Source organism: Chiloscyllium plagiosum, chromosome 18 (assembly GCF_004010195.1).
Source record: "Chiloscyllium plagiosum isolate BGI_BamShark_2017 chromosome 18, ASM401019v2, whole genome shotgun sequence".
NCBI lineage: Eukaryota > Metazoa > Chordata > Chondrichthyes > Orectolobiformes > Hemiscylliidae > Chiloscyllium > Chiloscyllium plagiosum.
Genome location: NC_057727.1, coordinates 48,641,202 through 48,658,777, shown reverse-complemented (window position 1 = coordinate 48,658,777; position 17,576 = coordinate 48,641,202). Strand labels below are relative to the sequence as shown.

The 17,576-nt window shown below is 39.4% G+C and overlaps 1 protein-coding gene across 7 annotated transcripts in view; it reads left to right on the top strand.

Annotated features, from left to right (window-relative positions):
• The window catches only part of LOC122559093 (contactin-4-like), a 2,522,648-nt gene that overhangs the window by 2,253,416 nt on the left and 251,656 nt on the right, over nt 1-17,576 (top strand). For all 7 annotated transcript variants that reach the window (XM_043708367.1, XM_043708366.1, XM_043708371.1 and 4 more), the window contains one exon: nt 3,662-3,782. In XM_043708367.1, the coding sequence (XP_043564302.1) occupies nt 3,662-3,782 (121 nt within the window). The remainder of the gene's footprint in view (nt 1-3,661; nt 3,783-17,576) is intronic.

Sequence of the window (17,576 nt, the reverse complement as noted above, 5' to 3'; positions counted from 1 at the left end):
CCCCAGCCTGTTCAGCCTCTCCCGATAGGTCAAATCCTCCAACTCTGGCAACATTCTTGTAGATCTTTTCTGAACCCTTTCAAGTTTCACAACATCATTCTGATAGGAAGGAGACAAGAATTGAACACAATATTCCAACAGTGGCCTAACCAATGTCCTGTACAGCCTCAACATGACCTCCCCATTCCTGTACTCAATACTCTGACCAATAACGGAAAGCATACCAAACTCCTTCTTCACTATCCTATCTACCTGCGAACTCACTTTCAAGGAGCTATGAACCTGCACTCGTTCTGTTCAGCAACACTCCCTAAGACCTTACCATTAAGTGTATAAGTCCTGCTAAGATTTGCTTTCCCAAAATGCAGCACCTCGCATTTACCTGAATTAAACTCCATCTGCCACTTCTCAGCCCATTAACCCATCTGATCAAGATCCGTTTGTAATCTGAGGTAACCTTCTTCGCTGTCCACTACAACTCCAATTTTGGTGTCATCAGCAAATTGACTAACTATACCTCTTATGCTCACATCCAAATCATTTATATAAATGACGAAAATAAGTGGACCCATCACTAATCCTTATGACACTCCACTGGTCACAGGCCTCCAGTCTGAAAAGCAACCCTCTACCACCACTCTCTGTCTTCTACCTTTGAGCCAGTTCTGTATCCAAATGGCTAGTTCTCCCTGTATTCTGTGAGACATAACCTTGCTAACCAGTCTCCCATGGGGGAACCTTGTCGAATACCTTACTGAAGTCCATATAGATCACATCTACCACTCTGCCCTCATTAATCCTCTTTGTTGCTTCTTCAAAAAACTCAATCAAGTTTGTGAAAAATGATTTCCCACGCACAAAGCCATGTTCACTATCCCTAATCAGTCCTTGCCTTTCCAAATACATGAACATCCTGTCCCTCAGGATTCCCTCCAACAACTTGCCCACCACCGACATCAGGCTCACTGGTCTATAGTTCCCTGGCTTGTCCTTATCACCTTTCTTAAACAGTGGCACCACATTAGCAGTCTTCCGGCACCTCACCTGGGACTATCGAAAATACAATCTTTTCAGTAAGAGGCCCAGCAATCACTTCCCTAGCCTCCCAGAGTTCTGGGGTATACCTGGGGATTAATCCACCTTTATGCATTTCAAGACATCCAGCACTTCCTCCTCTGTAAATGGACATTTTTCAAGATGTCACCATCTAATTCCCTACATTCTATACCTTCCATATCCTTTTCCATAGTAAATACTGATGCAAAATACTCGTTTAGTATCGCACCCATTTTCTGCAGCTCCAAACACAGGCCATTTTGCTGATCTTTGAGGGCGCTATCACTCTTTGGCATTCAGTGGTATTGTCATCACTCTCAACATCCCAGAGGTTACCATTGACCTGAAACTGAACAGAACTCAATAATAAATAATTTGGTTACAAGAACAGGTCAGAGATTAGTGATTCTACAGTGAGGAACTCACTTCCTTTCTTCCTAATGATTGTCCACAAGGTACAAGGCAAGAATGAAATGGAATGCTCCCCACTGGATGGGTACAGATCCAATCATATTTAAGAAGCTTGACAACATTCAGAGCAAAGCAGTCAGCTTGATTGATATCCCATTCATCACCTTCAACACTCATTGCACTTACCATTGATGCCACCATAAGTGCCATTGTCAAGATGCATTGCTGTTGTCAGCAAGGCTCCTTCAGCAGCACCTTCCAAATCTGCGACCTCTACCACCTAGAATGAGAGGGATCAGATCCATGGGAGTGCCATCATCTGAAAGTTTCCCTCCAAGGCACACAACTTTCTGACTCATTTACTGTCGCTGGATCAAAATCCTGTAAATCCTTTTCTTACAGCTCTTTGGGGGCCTCTACACCCAAGGATTTCAACTGCTCAAGAAGGCAGCTTCACCATCTTCTCCAGGGCAATTTGGGATAGACAGTAAGTTCTGGCCTGGCCAGCACTGCCCATATCTCATGGATGAACTTTCAGAAAACTCCTTTTCACATTTACACTTCATCTGGACAGACCTTACATCTCTTATCCAACTGTTCATATCTCCTTCTGCTTGAGACATCATCCCTCTTGACATCATAATCTCTCTTGCCTTTGACCTTCTCTCAAATCCTTCCTTTTTACTTCCCTCCCACACCCGTCAGATTACAACAACATCACCACCCCACCAGCACATCTTTGCCTACAAATTTGCAAAAGTCCCATTGCATCCTTATTTTTTTTTTCTAGATCTGGCAAAAGGTAATGTTAAATCTGTTTAGCCATTTGTAGAGATTCTGTTAGAACAGCTGTGCGTTTTAGTATTTTCTGCTTTTATCTCTGGAATACTTGTGTAGTAACATAACTACCAAGCAGTGTACCTTCCCTAGCGATGATTTGCCAAATGTTAATATTAACCATAGTGAGGTCTCCTTATTTTGGATGAAGAATCATTCTGAATGGCAGTTGAGGGCAGAGATTTTGTTTCTAATCACAGCTACAAGTGATTACTTACATTTGCCTGCACTGTAATTAGCAAGTCCTCAACAAACATTTTTTGTTATTCCCATTACTTTCCTGATAGATATTTCAGGCTCTGAGCTCTGCTAAACTAACAATCAAGAAGAAAAATCTGTAATCAATTTCATTTGGTTGTTTAATTGCATCAACTTTAAAATTTATCATGAGCATTAAGAATAATGAAACATCCAAGAATACATAAAATGATCATGTAATATAATTGTCTGATAGTGGAATTTTATATAGTCAAAGAATTTTTTAAAATTCTACTAGCCCAGCTTACTAATTAGACACTGAGTTCGATTTTTTTTCCCCAATTCCTCTGAATCAATGAATTCTCATTTAGTCTAAATTTTATAGTCAAGTTCGGTGCTCTGTCATCTTATTGTTTTGGACAGATTTTGAAATAAATTCTGAAAAAGAAATACAGAAGCTGCATTTCTGTAAAAGTTGAGTGATTTTGGTAAACCCCTGGTCTTGATTTACAGGAGAACTACTCTTTGTCGAAGAGCTTATACTGTAGTAGCTGTATCCTATGTGCACACATAGCAAGTTTGAAGTGTGTTACAATAGAATCATGGAGTCATGCAGCATAGAAACAGGTCCTTCAACCCATCATGTCTACGTCAATCAACAAACACCAAGCTAATCACATTTATCTGTACTTAGTCCATGGCCTACTATTCCCTGGCATTGTAAGTGCTCATCCAGATGCTTCTTAAATGTTGCAAAAGTGCCTGCCATTGTTTAACCATGTTGCCACTGTCCCTTTACAACCTTTTCTAACTTCAGTAACAAATTTATCTCACAGTGTTAGATTGTATACCCTTTATCAGGTGGATGCAGAATATCAAACACACCACCTTCAACAGAGTCCTCTGTTACTTCAAAGAACCCAGTTGAGTCAGTCAAAAACATTTTGCCACTTAGCAAATTAATTCTCAAATGGCTTTTAAGGGTACTCTCTTCACTGAAATCTTGTCTGTTTGTCTATCTTAGGGAAGAAAACTGAGTCACAGTTCAAAGGGAATAACGTAAAATGCGAAACAAATTAACTGCAGTCTACATGTTTGATGTGTTATAGATCACATTAATCTCTGTTGCATTTCTGAGCTTTTGTTTCATTTCTTTCAGCAGGGTTACTCTGGTGATTTGATGGTCAGAAATATTCAGCTTAAACATGCTGGTAGATTTGTTTGCATGGTCCAGACCACTGTTGACAGTGCGTCAGCTGGAGCTGATCTGATTGTGAGAGGCAAGTACCCCAATTTAGAAGCAACTTCTATCTTGATTTGAAATGTTCATAAAATAACTGAAAGGATTTATGTGTGTTTCTGTTGATGATGTTTTCCAATGTTTAAACTGTATGAATTCTGTATTATGCTTTGTCCTCTGAAAATACAACCGATTATGAATCATTGGGTCTGATAGAGTGAACTAGTTGAAAACTATGAATTTTAATTACCAGATTATTGAAAGATTGTACAATAATAACACTGAAGAAAATTCTTCAAGATCAAAATATTAACCGTAAAACTTTTTAAAATCAATTTTGCCCTATGTACTTAGTTATCTTTTCAACACTGTACCAGAATATAGCTGGTGTTAAGCTGGTTAGTTAGTTCTTTAAGAACTATTACAAGAATTAACTGTGTGTGTCTTTGTTGTTTACATTTTCTAAAATAAATACAGGTATTGTGTTGAAAATTCAAAATATGGGTGTGAATAAGATTGAACTGCCAAAGCATTTTTGTTCTGAGCTTCCCCTTATTCAGCTTGACGATCAGGAATTCTTCAAGCTATCTGTCAAAGAGTTAGTGCAATTCATTTTTCATTGACCTAGTTGGAGACTTACTGAGCAGCTAGATGAATGGCTTAACTCATTATTAATCAAGCAATAAGTCAGTAAAGTTGAAAGAAAAATGTCTTCCTCACAAGGAAATGTCATATGTCTTGGTTTATCACCCTGAATATGCAGGTTGTCCCTGACTGAAGCTCTCAGTGTGCATAATGTAAAAAACTCAATCAACCTTGGTGACAGCCTCCATGGAATGGGTATTAACAGTCCTTTAGCCATGCCATAATGCCAGATATTTCGCATGAATTAATTATACTTAGCCTTGAGAAGCCAGTCCACCAACATTAGCTTTGAGTGAATGAAAATATGTTGCAGGTAGCATCATTTTCACATGTGTCAAGTACAGTTCATGTCAATAAAGTATGCAAACACTGAAATGACTGAAACAGAAGCTGTGGGTTAAGTTATCTTGGTTAGAAACTTATTCATTGAACCAGAATCCATTATATATTGACTTTATGAAGCATTTAGAGTTGACAAGTCAGAAACATGTGCAATGCTAAGTATGACAGTCAGTGAAGAATAAAATTCAAAGCAATTTGGTAAAATAAAGTAACAGCATTTCTATGAATTATTAACTTACAACTGACAAGTTGGCCTCTGCTTCTGTTACAATGATTTATTTTGTCAATAGTTTATTAAGATTACAATGGGTTGTGTTGTCACCTGCAACAAATGATCATCAACTATTCAAATTAGTTGACCTCTCAGTTGTAAGTTGATTATGTTCCCTTGAGTCTGTTGTGGTGTCAATGTTCAGGGGCTGAAGGCTGTCAGCCAGGATTGATAATCACTTGAGATGAGGGTTGAATTAAAAGGCGACATCCCCATCAAATTTTATGTTTATTACTTAAAGAAATATTTTACTGAGAATTCTTGCATCTTTTGGGTAACTTGAGAACACTGTCTTGTGTTGTGCATTTGGAATTTAGCACTTACAATAAAATCATGGCAAATCATATTGCAGGGAGCCTGCCAATAAGTAAAGCTTCAGTATAACTGAAGAAGCCTCTGTTTAACTCCATGTTGCTGAAAAATATGCTTTTTATTTCATAATCAAAAACTATGACACTATAAATATGTGAAAATTGTATTTTTTATGTCAATGTGTTCACAACTCACCATATCTGATCTTGTACAGTAAAAGACATTGGAACACATCGGGCTGGGAAAAAAAATTCAGTAATGTTTTTTGGCTTAGCACGCTGGTTTTGGACAAGTGCAAAATAGTCTGCCATGTCATCAATGGAATTGAACATTTTTTTTGTGTTTTCAAGCTGTTGTGCACAATCCCAAAGCATCTCTATGACCTTTGCAGCTTCAGCTAGAGAAACAGGCTGATGAGTAGACAGGTATTCATCAGATGCTTCAGGATCACTGTCCTCCTCAGCCATGTAAACTGGGTTTGACCAAGCGATCTTAATGTTGAATGATGACTTTACTGGTAATTTTATGCTGTAATGTGGCCTAACTCCATTGCAATTGGTTAGCATAATAATATAGCAAAGTACCACAAACCCAGCCAATTGGAATTTGGACCAATGAGACTGCTAGTAAGAATGGCTGCCTCCTTTGATTAATCCAGCATTTCAAGTTTTCCAGTTTTGACTGATCGCAATCTCACTGTAGCTCTCACTGGTTCAGTTTTCCAGCTTTCTCATGACTGCTGACAAATTCCGACGAGGTTAAATCTTCTTTTGAACACCTTTGTCAGCTAGACGCCTTTCATGCTTGAGAAGTTTTCACTTGGTAGTGCTGGAAATAGATTTTTGCTTCTCTGTAACCAAAATTTCTTTCCAATTTTATACTTTGGGCTAGGCCTTTTGTTTCTAAATCTGAAATTTTACCTTGTTTAAGTTTCAAACTTCATGTCTTATCTATTAACAGCTTAAAATTTGCCATCACAAAATTGCCCACTTCTCCTCCATCTCATCCCAACTGCAAATGAAGCCACAAGTTAATTATTCATGATAGCAAGACTTGACTTCCACATACCAACATTTCATACTAACTGTCCTCTTTATAATTCCAATTGCAGTCTGCTAAATTAACTTTGTTGTCTTTTCTTGGCAACCTCCACAATTCATAGTATTCCAATGTATTAAAATCAAGTTATTTACCTCGTCTTCAAATCTCTCTATGACCACTCTATCTCTACAACCTTATCTGAACTAGTCCTTGTGTTTCAGTCTCCTAATTCTGGCTCCTTTGCCTGTCTTCTTCCATCTTTCACTCTCTCCTACCCTAATTTCTGCTCTACCTCCAGAAACAAAACACTGAATCCCACATCTCCACTTGCAGACACTCCCACAAAGCCTTTTCAACTTGCTCTGTCTTCCCAGTGTCTCAAAATCTAATCTGTCAATGTACATTTGATTGTGACCCTTAATTTTTCTTAGTCTCTTTGCTCCTGTGGACCCAATAATTCCAATGCTCTTGCAGAATTCTAGATTACAAATTGTTAAAGTTCTAATGCAGTGAAATGATAAAAATCGAGGGCCTCACAACTGGGCCAGAATGTACAAATAAAGTAATAGATGTAGTCTGGTCCTTAACATTTTAGCATTTAGCATTCCTTTCTTCTTAGTTACAGGAGAAGGTATGAAGGAATAGAATTCTTTTCTGGATAGGGTTGAAGTACACTTGTCAACTAATAACAGGTGGTAGCTTTTGCAGCTGCTAAGTGAATTTGGTGTCATAAATGAATGATAGTTGGCAGCGATTAAATGGCAGGAATCACCATATGCTAAAAGAAAATACAAATTCAATAATGTATAACGAATAATAAATTCAACGTTGGCATATATTGAAGAAATATTTGCTGGATTTGTTCACAAAAGAAATGTGTTTATTGATTCCTTGACAGTTATACTGCATACTTTATAGCTACATGTAAATCCCAAGCATGTAGTATCTCTTGACAGGTTGTTTGCAAAACATTGCTTCTTCCTCATTCCTTCTTGAGACAAAGTGTGCATTCTGTTGTGTCTTATTACTATTTGTCATTCCAGTATGAACTAATTGAAATGCCAGTCTGCTGACTGCTCCCATATACTGACACTGTCAAACCTCAATTACTAAGTAATATCAATCTCAATTTTAGCTCCAAACAGGTCTTAGATCACGATCAGGTCCATTGGACACTCAGCTGCTGATCCAGAAATAAGCCAAGGCTTTCTCAATTCCCAGCTGGGACATGAGGAAACAATGGAAAATTGTGTTAAAATAAAATCACAATAATCTTGCACATATACTTAAAGAGATAGTGAAAACTGCAGATGCTGGAGAGTCAGGATGGATAGAGAGTTGAACCGGAAAAATCACAGCAGGTTGAATAGCATTGGAGGAGGGGGCAAGTTGATGTTTCAGGTCAGAACCTTTCAACAGGACTGCTGTGCTTTTTCCAGTTGAACTCTCTGCCTATATATTTAAAGACCAATCCTATTGCCTGCAATGGTCAGGTATCCCTGTTACCTGTTCAGTTGAACAGGTTGAAGTCTTTAAAACTGAGATTACATAAAAATATAGAATAAGATAGGGCAACAAATGGGGCCTTTCTCCTGCCCTCCTCATCCTGTCAATGTTAGATGGATTGTGGCACATTTCTGGTATATGAGAAACCTGAGTGATTTAACTGTCCACGTGTCTGGCTTTCATTGTGTGGGTCTGGGTAAGGCCATATTCTCTGGACAACGAGCATATTTAATACTTCAATTAAAAAATAAAATCTGCAGAATTTGCAAAAAATATCATTGTGTGAATTCAGTAACATTTTACAAACAGTAAATCCATCACATCACTTAAGTTTGTCCTCCTCGGGGTTATAATTCTTGCACTCTGATGTAAATATTCAAAACTCAACCCCACTAAAAAATAGTACTACTTTATTAAGGTATATGTTGTGTACAACACAATATCCAAATGAAATCTGAGCAGTAAAAAAGTACATTTCACTCTAGTTGTGATAGCTATTCGTTAAGTTCTTCAGAGATATATATTAAAAAAATCGCAGATGCTGGAATCCAAGGTAGACACAGCAAGCCAGGCAGTATCAGGAGGTGGAAAGGTCGATGTTTTGGGTGTAACCCTTCTTCAGGAATTCTGTCAGAGAAATTAAGCAGTTTTATAAAGTGAACACAGTCCAAATATTTTGTCAGCCATACGTTAGTGCAATATTGTTTGAAGTTTTACTGTCAAACTTGAAATAAATAGCATGTTCAAACTTGTAATAGGATTACTTCAAATAATATCAAAATAAAATGTTATCTTTATATTTGTGAGATCAATTGTTCAAAATTCAGAAATCTGCACGAATTATCTTATCCAGGAAAAAGTGCAATTCTGGTCTCCTTCCTGTCAGAAAGATGTTGTGAAACTTGAAAGGGATCAGAAAAGATTCACAAGGATGTTGCCAGGGTTGGGCAATTTGACCTATAGGGAGAGGCTGAACAGACTGTTTCCCTGGAGCGTCAGAGACTGAGGGGTGACCTTATAGAGGTTTACAAAATTATGAGGGGCATGGATAGGATAAATAGACAAAGTCTTTTCCCTGGGGTGGGGGAGTCTAGAACTAGAGGGAATTGGTTTAGGGTGAGAGGAGAAAGATATAAAAGAGGCCTAAGGGGCAACTTTTTCACACAGAGGGTGGTACGTGTATGGAATGAGCTGCCAGAGGAAGTGGTGGAGGCTGGTACAATTGCAACATTTAAGAGGCATTTGGATGGGTATACGAATAGGAAGGGTTTGGAGGGATATGGGCCGGGTGCTGGCAGGTGGGACTAGATTGGGTCGGGATATCTGGTCGGCATGGATGGGTTGGACCTAAGGGTCTGTTTCCATGCTGTACATCTCTATGACTCTATGTTAAGGTTTAGTTGAAAAATCATCTGTAGTAAGAATTAGAAATATTAGAGAAATAAACAGTTTCATCAGCATGAAAATAGTCATAAGTCTGATAGTTTTGAAAAGTAAAGACAATATCATGATTTAGATGTTACATATTAAGCTTCAGTTCACTTCTGAGATTGGTGCTTCTACTTTAATGCTTTATCACTAGAGGACTGGACTAAATGATATTCACTGTTATTTACATGTTATGTACATGATCATTATCATGTTTACATTTTTGTAAAATTAATTTGCTTGATTAACTTGAATTTCAAATGAAGTCTTTTTAAATGCTCTACTGCCTTTCAAGAGTGAAATGAAATCTTGATGCAATAAAGCATGCACCCAATAACTAAAAGTCATTACTAGATAAGGCATTTTATTTTCTGGGTCCTTTGCCAAAGATATTTCTAGTTCATAAGGCATGATAACCACTATGCCTTTATTCCCTTTAGTTTTGATTATTCCAGTACTCATCTGACCAGCAGTCCACTTAACACTTTCCATAAATTTGAGCCAATGCAAATCTCTGCTGAAGTTTCCCAAAGTGCACCATGGCCTGTTCACCTACCATCATTGTCCCTGCTGTACTATGCTTTGTTTGGATGTTGTTGTGATTATATCAACCATTGAGGTTGTACTGAACTTATAAGGTTCATTAACCTCTCAGGATCATTTTGTACCAGCATTCATCCTTCAGTCATTTGTTGTCATTGTAATTCTTTGGTTTGCCTCGCAAATCTTTTTATAAAGTTTCCATGGGGTGGATACCATCACAAACTCAACAACTCTGTTTGCAAGCTCCCTATTTGATAATCCCCATTCTCTACAGCAGCTTACAAAGTGGTCTGTGAATTCTAAAGACATGAATTCTAGTTGATGAATATGAAAGTTTAATCTGACTCTAAATTTGACTCCAAGTGTAGTCCTTTCATTTGGACGTCTTTTAGTTCTTTGATTGTTCATCTTGAATGTGTTAAGTCTGCACAGACTTTTATTCTCAATTGCTAAACACATCTTAATGGCTTATGTTTCTGCATCAGGCACACCTAAATCTTGAAATTACAGCTATAAACACAATTTAAACATTTTGAATTTTGTTTGGAGATCTACTGTCTCCCAATCTAAACTATAGAATTTATTGGGGATTTGTCCGCTTACCAGCAAGTTGTGTTTACAAAATTTGTAAGCAGTGTTACAAGCAAATTCATTTAGGGTTGGCGCATACACTTTCATTCAATTTAATACTATTGACCATGTGCATCACCTGTCAATTTGACAAGCATGTTGACTGTTCAAGATATGTAGATCTTATCAGCATGATGTTTTCCATGGTTGTTCAACACGCCACATTAATGATGATGGCATTATAATAAGTTGCATTTGAAGGCATGATTAACTCTGTGACTAATTTATTTAAAACAGTAAAACATACAAGTTATGGAACAGAACTCAAAACAAGCAAACTGATTTCTCTGTATCCAATTTGCAAACCCATGGCAGACTAACTGTCATGTGAGATCGCAACAGTCTAACGTTCTGAATTCTAATAAAGGTAAAGTACACATGCAGCAGTATCTAGAATGATGAGGACGAGATTTTTAAAATGTTTATCCTTATCTTCAATTTCCCCAATGATCCAAACTAATCATTGCATTCTGTCAATCTGATAGATACATTTATGCCTACTCTTCACTTTCTGTTAGTCAGTCAACCTTCTCTCTGTTAAAATGCTACCCCATACACACAGAGCTTATGTTTTGTAGAGTAATCTATGATATAGCACCTTAGTAAATGTCTTTTGAAAATTGAAGTACAGGGTAGACACTAGTCCCTCTTTATCTATAATACATGTTTCCTCCTCAAAGAACTCTAATACAATTAGAATATTAAAGTTCTTTAAGGAGTTCTTAAAGACATCTCAAAGAAAGTTCTCAAAGAAACCCTTATAGATTGGTCAGTCAAGATTCCCCTTTCACAAAATCTGTTGACTCTGCCTCAAGACCTTGAATGTATCAAGTGCAACTTGTAAGGCTCTATGATGATGTTCATCAGGACATAAGCACTTGCCAGCCCACAGCTCAGTACCACGTCCCTGGTCATAGCATCATAGAGATGTATAGCACAGAAACGGACCCTTCAGTCCAACTCAGTCATGCCAACCAGATATCCTAACCTAATCTAATTCCATTTGCCAGCACTTGGCCCATATCCCTCTAAACCCTTCCTATTCATATACCCATCTAGATGCCTTTGAAATGCTGTAATTATACCAGCCTGCACCACTTCCCCTGGCAGCTCATTCCATACATGTATCATCCTCTGTGTGAAAAGATTGCCACTTAGGTCCCTTTTATATCTTTCCCCTCTCACCCTAAACCTCTGCCCTCTCGTTCTGGACTCCCCCACTCCAGGGAAAATACTTTGTCTATTTATTCAATTCATACCCCTCATGATCTTATAACCCTCTGTAAAGCTCCCTCAGTCACCGATGCTCCAGGGAAAACAGCCCTAGCCAATTCAACCTCTCCCGATGGCGCAAGTCCTCCAACCCTGGCCATATCCTTGTAAGTCTTTTCTGAAACCTTTTAAATTTCACAACATCCTGGGTGGCATAGTGACACAGTGGTTAGCACTGCTGCCTCACAGCGCCAGAGACCTGGGTTCAATTCCCACCTCAGGCGACTGACTGTGTGGAGTTTGCACATTCTCCCCGTGTCTGCGTGGGTTTCCTCCGGGTGCTCCAAAAATATGCAGATTAGGTGAATTGGCCATGCTAAATTGCCCATAGTGTTAGTAGAAGGGGTAAATGTAGGGGAATGGGTCTGGGTGGGTTGTGCTTTGGCGGGTTGGTGTGGACTTTTTGGGCTGAAGGGCCTATTTCCACACTGTAAGTAATCTAACCTAATCCTTCTGATGGAAGGATTTAAACTAGTAATGTTGAGGAGAGTGGTGGGACCCAGGGAAATAGTGAGGAAAGAGATCAATCTGAGACTGATTCAGTCAGGAAATGGAGTGAGTCAAACAGTCAAGACAGGAAGGAGCAAAGCAGAGAACAAGGCAGGACTGATAAATTCAATTGCATTTACTTCAATGCAAGAGGCCTAACAGAGAAGGCAGATGAACCCAGGGAAGGATTAGGAACCTGGGATATCATAGCAATTGCAGAAATATAGCTCAGGGATGGACAAGACTGGCAGCTTAATGTTCCAGGATGAAAATGGTATAGGAAGGACATAAAGTGGGGCAAGAGATGAGGGAGAGTAGCGTTTTTGATTTGGGATACCATTCCAACTGTACTTAGGGAGGATATTCCTGGGAATACATCCAGGGATGTTATTTAGGTGGAATTGAGAAATACGAAAGGGATGATCACTTTATTGGGATTGTATTATAGACCTCCTAATAGTCAGAGGGAAATTGAGAAACAAATTTATATGGAGACTTCAGTTATCTGTAATAATAATAGGGTGGTTATGGTAGGGGATTTTAACTTTCCAAACATAAACTGGGACTGCCATTGTATTAAAGGTTTAGATGGAGAGGAATTAGTTAAGTGTGTACAAGAAACTTTTCTGATTCAGTATGTGGATGTACCTACAAGAAAATGTGCAAAACATGACCTACATTTAGAAAACAAGGCAGGGCAAGTATCGGGCCATGGGAGGGGGGAGCACTTTGGGGCCAGCAACCATAATTCTATGAGATTTAAAACAGTGATGGAAAAGGATAGATCGGATCTAAAAGTTAAAGTTCTAAATTGGAGAAAGGCCAATTTTAATGGTATTAGGCAAGAACTTTCGGAAGCTGATTGGGGGCAGATGTTTGCAGGTAAAGGGACGGCTGAAAATTGGAAGCCTTCAGAAATGATATAACAGGAATCCAGAGAAAGTATATTTCCGTTAGGGTGAAAGGAAAGGCTGGTAGGTATAGGGAATGCTGGATGACTAAAGAAATGAAGGGTTTGGTACAGAAAAAGAAGGAAGCATATGTAAGGTAGAGACAGGATAATTCGACTGAATTCCTAGAAGAGTATAAAGGCAGTAGGAGTATACTTAAGAGAGAAATCAGGAGGGCAAAAAGGGGACATGGGATAGCTTTGGCAAATAGAATTAAGGAGAATCCAAAGGGTTTTTACAAATACATTAAGGACAAAAGAGTAACTAGGGAGAGAATAGGGCCCCTCAAAGATCAGCAAGGCGGCCTTTGTGTGGAGCCACAGAAAATGGGGGAGATACTAAATGAGTATTTGCATCAGTATTTATGTAGAAAAGGATATGGAAGATATAGACTGTAGGGAAATAGATGATGACACCTTGCAAAATATCCAAGTTACAGAGGAGGAAGTGCTGGATGTCTTGAAACGCATAAAGGTGGATAAATCCCCAGGACCTGATTAGGTGTATCCAAGAACTCTGGGAAGCTAGAGAAGTGATTGCTGGGCCTCTTGCTGAGATATTTGTATCATCGATATTCACAGGTGAGGTGCCTGAAGACTGGAGGTTGACCAACGTGGTGCCACTGTTTAAGAAGTGTGGTAACGACAAGCCAGGGAACTATAGACTGGTGAGCCTGACGTTGGTGGTGGGCAAGTTGTTGGAATGAATCCTGAGGGACAGGATGTACATGTATTTGGAATGGCAAGGACTGATTAGGGATAGTCAACATGGCTTTGTGCATGGGAAATCATGTCTCACAAACTTGATTGAGTTTTTTGAGTAAGTAACAAAGAGGATTGATGAGGGCAGAGCTGTAGATGTGATCTATATGGATTTCAGTAAGGCATTCAACAAGGTTCCCCACTGGAGACTGATTAGCAAGGTTAGATCACATGGAATACAGGGAGAACTAGCCATTTGGATACAGAACTGGCTCAAAGGTAGAAGACAGAGAGTGGTGGTGGAGGGTTGTTTTTCAGACTGGAGGCCTGTGACCAGTGGAGTGACACAAGGATCGGTGCTGGGTCCTCTAGTTTTTGTCATTGACATGAATGATTTGAATGCGAGCATAAGAGGTATAGTTAATAAGTTTGCAGATGATACCAAAATTGGAGGTGTAATGGACAGCGAAGAAGATTACCTCAGATTACAACAGGATCTTGATCAGATAGGCCAATGGGCTGAGGAATGGCAGATGGAATTTCATTTAGACAAATGTGCGATGCTGCATTTTGGAAAAGCAAATTGGCGCAGGATTTATACACTTAATGGTGAATTTGATTATCCTGTATTTTGTATTTTCTGATTTAACACTGCTCCTTGATGTTACCTTTCTCCTTTGTGGTGAAAACTAATAGAAATTACCTGTTCAATGTATCAGTCATTACCTTGTTTTGCATAATTGGTTCTTCAGTTTCACTTTGTTAGCTTTCTTTGTTAAACATTTGCAGAAGCTCATCCTATCTGATTTTATAATTATAGAGTCATAGGGATGTACAGCACAGAAACAGACCCTTTGGTCCAACCTGTCCATGCCGACCAGATATCCCAACCCAGTCTAGTCCCACCTGCTAGCACCTGCCCCATATCTCTCCAAATCCTTCCTATTCATTTACCCACCCAGATGCCTTTTAAATGTTGTAATTGTACTAGCCTCCACAACTTCCTCTGGCAGCTCATTCTATACATGTACCACCCTCTTCATGAAATAAATTGCCCCTTAGGTCTCTTTTATGTCTTTCCCCTCTCACCCTAAAACTATGCCCTCTAGTTCTGGATTCCCCCCTCCCAGGGAAAAGACTTTGTCTATTTATCCAATCCATGTACCTTATGATTTTGTAAACCTCTATAAGGTCACCCCTCAGCCTCCAACACTCCAGGGAAAACAGCCCCAGCCTGTTCAGTCTCTCCCTGTGCGTCAAATCCTCCAACCCTGGCAACATTCTTGTAAATCTTTTCTGAACCCTTTCAAGTTTCACAACATCTTTCTGATAGGAAGGAGACAAGAATTGCACACAATATTCCAGCAGTGGCCTAACCAATGTCCTGTACAGCGACAACATGACCTCCCAACTCCTGTACTCAATACTCTGACCAATAACGGAATGCATACCAAACACCTTCTTCACTATCCTATCTACTTGCGACTCCACTTTCAAGGCTGGAGAGCTTGCTCTCATCATCTAATTTTTACTTTGTATTTTATTTTTTTTGGTTAGTTTTGTTGTTTTTGTATTCCATCCAGTCTTCTGACCTGCCACCCAGCTTTGTATAATTTTACAGTATGACACTATATTTAACATTTCTAATTCACTACAGATGATGAACCTGTGTCTGGAATTTTTCTTGCTCATTCAAATATATCTATTTTATCAATCCAGACGTGTCTCCTTGAAATATCTAGAACCAAGAGGTTACGATTTAAGGAGTCATCCATTTTAAATAGAGGTCAGATGAAACATTGGTCATAGAGGTTTGTCACTCTTTAGAACAGGTGGTGGAAGCCTAAAAAGGTGGTGGAAGCTAAGTATTTGAATAGTTTTTGAAGGCAGAGCAGGTAAGGTTCTTGTTAAGCCAGGATGAAAGCTCAACATGTATAGGCAAGTCTGATTGCTGTGGTACAAGAAGGCAGCTTAATGCCATCTTCTCAAGCACAATCAGGGATGGGAACAAATTCTGACCTCTATGTGGAAAGGGTTAAATTTCATTACTCCCTTGCTCTCCTTGCTTCCAAGAAGTTTCCTGAAAGAGGCTGTTTCATAATAACACTCCTGATTGCTATTGCTATTGATATATAGTGCTTCATGAATCATTGCCTACTGGATAGTTGGCTATCCACTCACCAGCCCCCAGCCCCCCGTACAACTCCCTCCGACTCCTTCACCAGGTGTTTCAAGAGCTGACACAATGCCTGTTGCAGAGAAACAGCTTTTCAATTCTGTTTCGACTGAGTATTTGACTCTACACCCAAAAACACCTTGAGAGTTGGATGCCTTGTTCAAAGTGCCTTTTATATAGATATGAGCATACAGGAAGTCTTATTCTTATGTATTATCATATGGATTCTACTTGAACAATGTTTGTGTTGTCAATTCATGTCATTGCAAAAAAATCACTCGACCAACTGCTTCATCTTCAATTAGATTTTTTCAACTTGATTCCCCTAATCTCACCTTCCCTTCATCGCATTGTTATGTGAACCTCAGTTCCCTCCACCCCACCCCCTGACACCACCTCAATCCCAAATCCTCTTGATTAAATCTTTTATATGATTCTCTGTCCCAAAAATAAGCAGCTGTCATGTTTTACCAGCTGGGGTTTTAAGCTAAAAATATTACAATACCTTACATCGTCACACCAACACCTTCAGTTTAAAGGGTTGACAGGTTCACCTTTGAAAATCTCTCATGTACAGGAAGCTAAAAGGCATTGACTTTGAGGCACTCTCCAGTGAGTGTCACAGACTGAAATCTGAGTTACTGGGATATTCAGTTAGGGTGAGAATTTTACTGCATTACATGGTGGAACAGTACTCATTTAATTTTAAGGGAAGGTTGTGGCATACTGGTAATGTCACTTGACTGGCAATCGAGAACTCCAGGCCAATGATCTAGGAATTCCACAATAGCAGATGGTGGAGTTTGAATTCGATATTAGTTCTGAGATCAAGAGCTGCCCTAATGGTGACCATGTAACCATTGTTGTAGAAACACATCTGGTTCACTAATTCCCACTAGGGAAGGAAACATGCCATTCCTAGTAGGAGAAAATTACTGCAGATGGTCGAATCGGTACTGAAAACAAAAAATGCCAGAAATCACAGTGGGTCAGGCAGCATCAATGGAGAGTCAGCAGGCTAACGTTTTGAGTGTAGTTGACTCTTCATCGGAGCTGTGCCTTTCATACCTTGGCCTACAGACTACAGATTCAAAAACACCAGCAACGGTTCTCCTTCAAGATCCTCCGCTCCACGCTTGCAGCCCTGCCTCAGCTGAGGGCCACACTCTCTCAGAATTGCAAAGGACCCACTCTGTACTACATTGTCAGGAGAATTCATACTCTCAACAAACAGTATTTCAATTCCATCTCAAACATCAAAAACTGTAAATACAACAAACTTTTATCTACCCACCTCCATAACCAGCGCTCCTCAAACATTTCAGAAGATTCCCCTGGCCTCGGAAACTACTCAAGCCATGCGGCTGATGCAGCTACCACCCCCACGCTGATTGATGATGTCACTTCCCACGCTGATCACTTCTGCTCCCATCATGGCCACTCCCACAACCACTTCCGCCCCGCACAATTCCTCATGCATTACATGCATTACATGTTCCGCCCCCTCACATCATCACTGATGCCACAC